Source organism: Pterocles gutturalis, unplaced genomic scaffold (genome assembly GCF_000699245.1).
Source record: "Pterocles gutturalis isolate BGI_N339 unplaced genomic scaffold, ASM69924v1 scaffold40472, whole genome shotgun sequence".
Lineage (NCBI taxonomy): Eukaryota > Metazoa > Chordata > Aves > Pterocliformes > Pteroclidae > Pterocles > Pterocles gutturalis.
The window spans coordinates 1-7,413 of record NW_010109174.1 but is presented as its reverse complement, the minus strand read 5'-3'; the positions used below and the strand labels follow the sequence as shown (position 1 = coordinate 7,413).

Below are 7,413 nucleotides of genomic sequence, written 5' to 3'. Positions count from 1 at the left end.
AACCTTGGAAGGGAGAGCTCTTGAATGCCTGTTGTTGCTCTTTGTTGTGGAAGAAAACTAGAAAACTTTCCACCGTGTCAGCCTCAGTCAGTTGATAATTTTATGCATATTTTCCCATCTTGTGTAATTCTCTAAAATACCGTTCTCAGTTTGGCTGTCTCATGATTGTCTTAGTTTGTGAGCAGCCAGGTCTCTGCATTTTCTGACTCATACAGAGTATCCAGATCCCCAGGATGGTCTGGCTAGAAAACACGCACTCAGAAGCGGTGTTACAGTGCAGAAGTCTTCTGAGTTGCGTTCCTCAGTCCAGCCTGGTCGCTTGTCGAGCCTCTGCGCACTGCTGAACAAAAGCTAGCTAGTCAGAGGCCCAGAACTACCTGTTGTTGAGTTCATCATATTCCCTAAGTGTGAAAAGCAGTCAGGAGTTGTGAGGGGGAAGTGGTATTAGTGACTGTCCCGAAGTGCTGGTGTAAAGCCGGCAGGAGCTGGCACAGCGCTTGCCTGCAGAAGCAGTTAAGCCTCAGCAACTGTAAAAGCCTCTCCACCAACTCTAGCTGAAATTGGTTCTAATGAAGGTTTTCTGTAAGTGCATGTCAAACTGCAGTACAGATCGGGCTGAAAACTGCTTTTGGCTTTGTTAATGCAAGTATATCTTCACTCGGGGACAACACTGAAACTGAAAGGATTTAAGGCACCAAGAAAGAACCATGACATCTGGGGCAGGTTAACAGTTCTTTGTTTTTTAAAATGTCATCTGCAGCAGGGAGCAAGAGCTACAACACAGTCTTATTTTCAAAGCTCTATGGTCTTAGTTTCAAAGGAAGTTGGCGAGATGTTTTATCTGCCTCAGGAAACCTTTCAGACGAGCTAGCAAGCTTGTAAATGGGCTTGTGGGGCAGCGGAGGAGAGCAGGGGTACACACCTGTGCTGTTTTACTGCAGGTACAGGAGGGTAACAAGGCAGGTAATGATTTAGTAGGGAGATACAGGGAAAGATTTTATTTTGCAAGCTGCTGAACATACTTACACTTTGGTTGAGCTGGAGAGAATGTGAGGAACTCTCCCTTGTGTTTGGGACAAAATAGTGGGAGGAGAAAGCCAGAAGAGGTGACTGGCAAACATTGTTTTTAACGTGCGTGCCCAAGTAAGGATGGTGTGCTGAGGAACTGATGAAGAGGTGACTAAAATCCAAATCTTTTCAAAAGCATGCTGTAATAGGTAGTGAGCTCTTCTTCAGTGTAATGGTTATAAGGTATAACAGGAACCTCTGACACAAACTTGCCCGGCATGACAGATGTTTTACTTAACATGGATTTATTCAACCTAACCGAGGAAAGCATATGAATAGAAATCAGATACTTTGTGGTATTATTACAGAAAATTTGTGACGGAGATGTGCTTATAGGTGACAAAATTGTCAGGACTATGTAAAGAGGAAGATAGTATCATCCCTCCCTGTCACCCCTGGTAAACATAAGCTCAAGAGCTGAAGGTGCAGAACTGTCTGAGTGAACGTGCTCTGTGCTGTTTGTAGAGGAGTTTGGCTGAGTGTACACGTATCTTCTAACCTCAGTGGCTCTACCTTCTCCTTTCTGTTGACGGTAGGGAGAGGAGACATCGAGCAGAATGAGTCGGATAATCGTCGAATAATTCGCTATCCTGACAGCCACCAGCTCTTTGTTGGGAACTTGCCACATGATATCGATGAGAGTGAACTGAAAGAGTTCTTCATGGGTAAGTAGCAGTTTCAGCTGCAGAGACTAAGAAGAAAAACTATTGAAAAGTCACGTAATGTTCACTTAGGGCCACACAAGGGAACTTTTATACCATGTAACACTACAGGAACAAGTGGAGGGGTGGTAGAGCTGGCACTGTTGTTTTTGGTGATGTGGCTTTTCCTTTGTGTTTTCCCAGGCTTTGGAAACGTGGTAGAACTTCGCATAAATACTAAAGGAGTGGGAGGAAAACTGCCTAATTTTGGGTTCGTGGTATTTGACGATTCTGAGCCGGTCCAGCGAATTTTAGTTGCAAAAGTAAGTATTGGCATTGAGTAGCCATCACAAGATAGAGTGAATGCCCTAAACCCCAACTAGTGTGGGCCATCCCAGTTTGTGTTGCTGTTGTTTCTGGCATTCATTCATGTGTTCACAAACACCACTTGTAAGAAAAACATTGTTTTGGCCCGCTCCATCTGTCAGGGGTGTTCAGTAGCTTGTGTTAGCTGTGCAGCGCTCCTCAGACCACATCATATGTAACTGAGGTTTTCTGCCTCTACGCATAGACACCACTAGGATCTCAACGCTTGCTTTTAGATATCCTTTTAAACTGAAGGCTGAGTACGTGGCCTTTGGAAGGGCATCGCATGGATCTCTGAATTGTGCATCCTTGGCCTGAGAAAAAGGAGCAAGGTTATTTGAGGTTGTGACTTGAGGAACTGGAGAGGAGAAAGCAACTGTTTTCATTTCTAGTATGTGGGAGTGAGACCCGGTACAGCAATTCATCAGGAACTTCAGCCCTGAAATAAAGAGGCTAATAATAATAAAGAGGCTGCCCTTACTTGAGAAAGACATTTTAATTCCTTGCATGCCAACTGAATTTAAAAATACTGTTCAGTCACCGTAGGCTTCTAGGGCTAAGTTTGTGTGTTGCAGGGAACCCTTAACAGTTAGTTTTTGTCTTTTGCATGGAAGCGAACGTAGGCTGAGGCATGCAGCGCGTGCAGTGTTTTCATGTGCCTTGTGTAAATGGACTTTGTGAAATGGTGACTAACGTGTGCCTTGAAAACTTTTCCCTATAAGCCTATTATGTTCCGGGGTGAGGTGCGCTTGAACGTAGAAGAGAAAAAAACAAGAGCTGCTCGTGAAAGAGAGACCCGAGGTGGAGGCGATGATCGTAGGGATATTCGGCGCAATGATAGAGGCCCTGGGGGTCCCCGTGGAATAGTGGGTGGTGGCATGATGCGAGACCGTGATGGAAGAGGACCCCCTCCGCGAGGTGGCATGGCGCAGAAGCTTGGCTCTGGACGAGGAACCGGGCAAATGGAAGGCCGTTTCACTGGACAGCGTCGCTGAAATCTCCACTGCGGGCAAACAGGCATGGCAGTGGTACATTATCCATGGTGTTTGCATTCTTGTTAATTTTTTTTGGCTTTGGAATGTGACACAGCCCTTCTGATCATTTCTTTGATGTGAAAGCATCCTTTGGTTTCCAGTTTAAATTGAGGTGGATGTTCTTTCCCCAGTTTCACAACAGGAGTCACACTGTTAATTTATAAATGTAGACTTGGAGAACTGAGGACTGAAAGAAAAAAAAAAAAAAAAAGACTGGTTAACTATCTGCAACAAAAGTGAACTAAAGGACGTGCCCAATAGAATTCAGGTCCTTTCAGTCAGAAACCCTCCGCTGCACATTTTTTTGTTACTGTTTCTGCCTATTACCGTTGGAAACACAAATAGTGCAATTGGTGCAATTGGAGAAGCTTGCCTTTTTTTTTTTTTCCTTCTTAGAACACTCGGCTCCAAACCAACTCGTGTTTACACACTCATCAAAATGCACTAATGGGTACTCTGAACTCATTTGTATTGACATCTGCAGGAGGCATCAGAGGAAAAAAAACCTTCATCCTCTTATTCAGACAGAATAGCTTGTGAAACGATGCGGGCATCTGATCTGCTTGCTGTGACCAACATATGTACACACACAAACCTTAATAAGACTGCAAGTTTATTCCAGAAGGAATCCATTTAGCTGTAAACTAAACAGAACCCAGAGTTTCAAAGTCATAGTCCTGAGTACGCACCAAGTTTGATAGCTCACGTCAGGTTTTTCTATCTGCCCCTCTTCAGTACAGGGATGGCTGCTCAACACGTTCCTCCTTCCCCTGCCCCTTCCCCTTCAATAAGCATTGTACAGTGGAATTTGTCTTGACTGTATTTGAGTCCTCTGGTAATGTAATACGCATGATGGTGCCTTCTATGAATACATCATTCCAGTCTTGCTGGTGATTTTGTACAGTATAGTGTATGAATTACTGTGCTGCAAAGCCGACCGGCTGCGAAGCATTTAAAGGAAATCCTTGAAAAATTGTATTAAAAAAATTGCAGTATCTTTCAATCAGTAAATGTTGCGAAAATGATCATCCACCTTGCTCTTCAATTAACAAGCTCGCCTGGTTTGTTGCAGAGGGGGGGGAAGGGAGGAAGAAGGCATCCAAGTAGTCTCCAGGTTGTCTCTTCTCTTTAATCAATGTCAAAGAAAACGGAGTTGAAATCTCTCTTGGGCGTGAATTTCAGAAGTCAATCAAGAACGGTGAACGCTTTTGGCCAGCTCGTAATCGGTAGAACTGAGCATCCTTTGTGAGGGTGAGTGAGCTTACCAAACGAGGATACTGCAATTTTCAGAGAACAAAACAGCAGCTCTTAAGTATTTGCATTTTCCGGTTGCGCTTTTTTAAAAACTCTTAACTCATTTTGCACATAACTCTCAAATGAAGTTGTTGACGCTTCTGTGGCTCCGGACTAAAGGATAGAAAGGAGACATCCTCTTCTTTGGTGTGACTTGGGGGTTTCCCTGCGGAGAGGGCTGTTTCTGGATGACGTTCTGGAGCACGTTCCTGTAAAGTGCAGCTGCAGCAGACAGGACAGCTCGGCTCGGTGCCGGGGTGTGCAGCGAGCACCCAGCTCCAAGGCGTCAGGAGTAAAAGATGGGGGTGTGTTTGTGTGTGTGTCTGTGTGAAAGCGTGACCACTTAAAGCTGCTTCTAAGCATGGAAGACCTCAGATGAAATAATTGCAATTTCAGGCAAAAGCAGATAGGGCATCACAGCAATCTGTCTCTGGATTACGCAGTCATTTGCTGTTTTCGAGTCATTTGGAAGATTTTGCACATATTTTTCTGATACGTTAGGCAAAGTGAAGTGGCATCTGTCCGTTTTCTCCCAGACTCGAGGTCTTCTGTGTTTGATGGTAAGTCTTGCACTATTTTCATACACTTTTTTTCCGGGGCACGTTTCTTCCAGTTTCAGTTTTCGTATTTCAGTTTTTTGTTGGGAGTCTTGCATTTTCAGCTGTTACCTGGAAATCGGTAGTACTTGAACCGCTTGCCACACCACAACACTGCTTAGGTTTGAAGCTCTGGACAAATTGCTGTCATCAGTTGGCAGTTTGCCACTGGTGTGTTTTGTGTAGCCCTTTTTTTCCCTGCCCTTTTGTAGCACTGTGGTGTTTTGCTGCCACCTGATTCATTTGTGTGGCACTGGGAATAATCTCACCAACAAAAACCAGAGTATTAAAGAGCTACTGAGCCATTCTGCTTTCTGGCTTGCTTCTTATTTGAGTGACATGACCAACCATTGGAACGTCATCCAGAGAAGTTTACATGGTGATAGCTCACCTGCTGTTCTGTGGACTCTTCCGTGTTCTCGACCCTCTCAGCAGTAAACGTACCTCTTAGAGCAAAGGAAGGGATTCACCGACCATTACTGTTAGTTGCTGATTTGTGGCTGGTGGGAGTATTTTGTCATTACAGTTCTATTTTGGCAAATTTGGCTGACCATCTTGGCTTTGGTAGGCATACAAGGCAGTGGATTACCATCTTTATTGCTGTAACATGTCAAGCATTATATGCTAGTAGATGCTAGTTTAACTGTTGCAGGTGGAAAGTATTTTTCCTTTCAAGTTTCCATTCTGAATGTGTTTTGACTAAACATACCAATAAACTACTGATGTCTGCAGCATTTATCCATGTCCCTCATTCTCTCGAATGTAGGTCACTGTAGAGCACTCTCAGCCCTTGCTGTACAGATGGTTTTTTAAGAAAATTATTGCTGGCTTGTCAGGTGACAGTGGGAAGCTGTAGTGGTGCAGTGTCACATACTTCAACGGAAGCATCTGACTTGAGTCCCTAAGCTGCGGTTTGCTGTGGCTGTATGAACTCCTTTCCTGCGATGGCAGCTTAAACAGACCCAAGGGTCGGAAGGGCTGCCGGTGGCACTGACACCATGCCCGCTCCCTCCGGTGCTGGTGAGGGGGCCTGGCTTGGGTTGCTCCGGCTCCAGGGCTGAAAGGCAAGAAAATTGGACGTGGTTCGTTCATGTCGCAGGTGGCCAGGAACGTGAGCTGAGTTGTTGTAAAGACACAAATCTGGAGTCGCTTGTTTCAACTTTAGTGTCACTTACTCTTGATGCTGTGGAACTGATTGTTGTACTGCAAGATAATCTTGCTTTTTCCTTTCCATGTTTGGTGGTGTTGCCAGTGCCAGTGTTTACCCAAAAAGGTTGTTGAGAGGGTTATTCTTATCCTGCTCGTAGACGAACTGTGTCTGAGGCATGGCAGCTGTGTGGAGCGGTTCCGCTCTGGGTGAAGCTCCGGGGAGCTGCTCTCTGCTGTGTCTCGAAGCCCTCTGCCTAGGGCATCTCTTGGCTGTAATATTTTCTGCTAAATGGCAGTTGGGAAGTGCCTGAAAAGTTGCATGGTTGTGTGATTTGAAATACTGGAAGGAAAAAACGAGCTCCTGTAGAAGAACCCGAAGCCCAAGTCACCAAAAGCTCCTCTGAGGAGCAGCCTCAGCAGCTACGAGATCTGCTGGCGCCAAAGATCCCCGAAGAAACGCCATCCGCGATGCTGTCTCCTGAGGGCCTGAAGCGTTCAGACCTTGGCGCTGCTTTGGAAGGTAAATGGTGGGGGCCCGCGCGCTCCGGCTGTGGATTTATCTGGGGCTGGGGAGAGGGGAGGAGACGGCAGAGGTGGTAGTTGGCCAGGGCCTGGTTTTACTGGTGCCATGAAGTCTGATGTACTTAAAATTGTTCAGGAGCGCATTTTACCAGCACCTGAGCTGATGTTTAGGGTTTGTGAATGACTGCGCAAAAAGATCAGCTTTTCCTTTTTTCTTTTTTATGTGGTTGAAATGGAGCAAGGTAGAAGTCAATCCATGCGCATACCAGCCCTGATCGCTGGTGGGCTTTTAGTGGAGAAACGAGTGAGGAAATGTAATGGAGCTGCTGGGGGATGTGAGAAAGCAAAGACAGGCTCGGTGCTGCGGTGACCTTGGCAGTAACCGCGTGCAGACGCAGCCCTCGCTGAGGTGCCATTATAAATCTTTGTGGCTGTGGTTTTAGAAAGGCCTTTGCAGTCACAGCAATTGCTGCGGGTTTTGCATTTCCTGTAGACAAATACAACTTGGACAAATGAGGTTTCTTGGACGTGATAGAAGACAGCAGGCTGCCCGGTACACCTTGGGAAAGGTCCCCTTGGTATCTGTGACTGCAGTTTGGCTGCTTACGTGGGGGAAAAAACCGCTTGGGACCTCGGTGTTCTTGAGCGGTGTCTCAGCTTGAGCTGCAATGAGACATCTGGGTGACGGTTCTGCACGTGCGTGGCCTGAAGCCGAGCTTTCGCAGAGGCTGACGCGATGCTCTT

At 45.9% G+C, this 7,413-nt stretch overlaps 1 protein-coding gene across 2 annotated transcripts in view; it reads left to right on the top strand.

Annotated features, from left to right (window-relative positions):
• Positions 1-4,164, top strand: part of G3BP2 (GTPase activating protein (SH3 domain) binding protein 2) — a 17,370-nt gene extending 13,206 nt beyond the window's left edge. For both annotated transcript variants that reach the window (XM_010072898.1, XM_010072897.1), the window contains 3 exons: positions 1,605-1,733; positions 1,914-2,032; positions 2,798-4,164. In XM_010072898.1, the coding sequence (XP_010071200.1) occupies positions 1,605-1,733; positions 1,914-2,032; positions 2,798-3,070 (521 nt within the window). In that variant the 3' untranslated portion in view covers positions 3,071-4,164. The remainder of the gene's footprint in view (positions 1-1,604; positions 1,734-1,913; positions 2,033-2,797) is intronic.
• Positions 4,165-7,413: the final 3,249 nt, after the last annotated feature.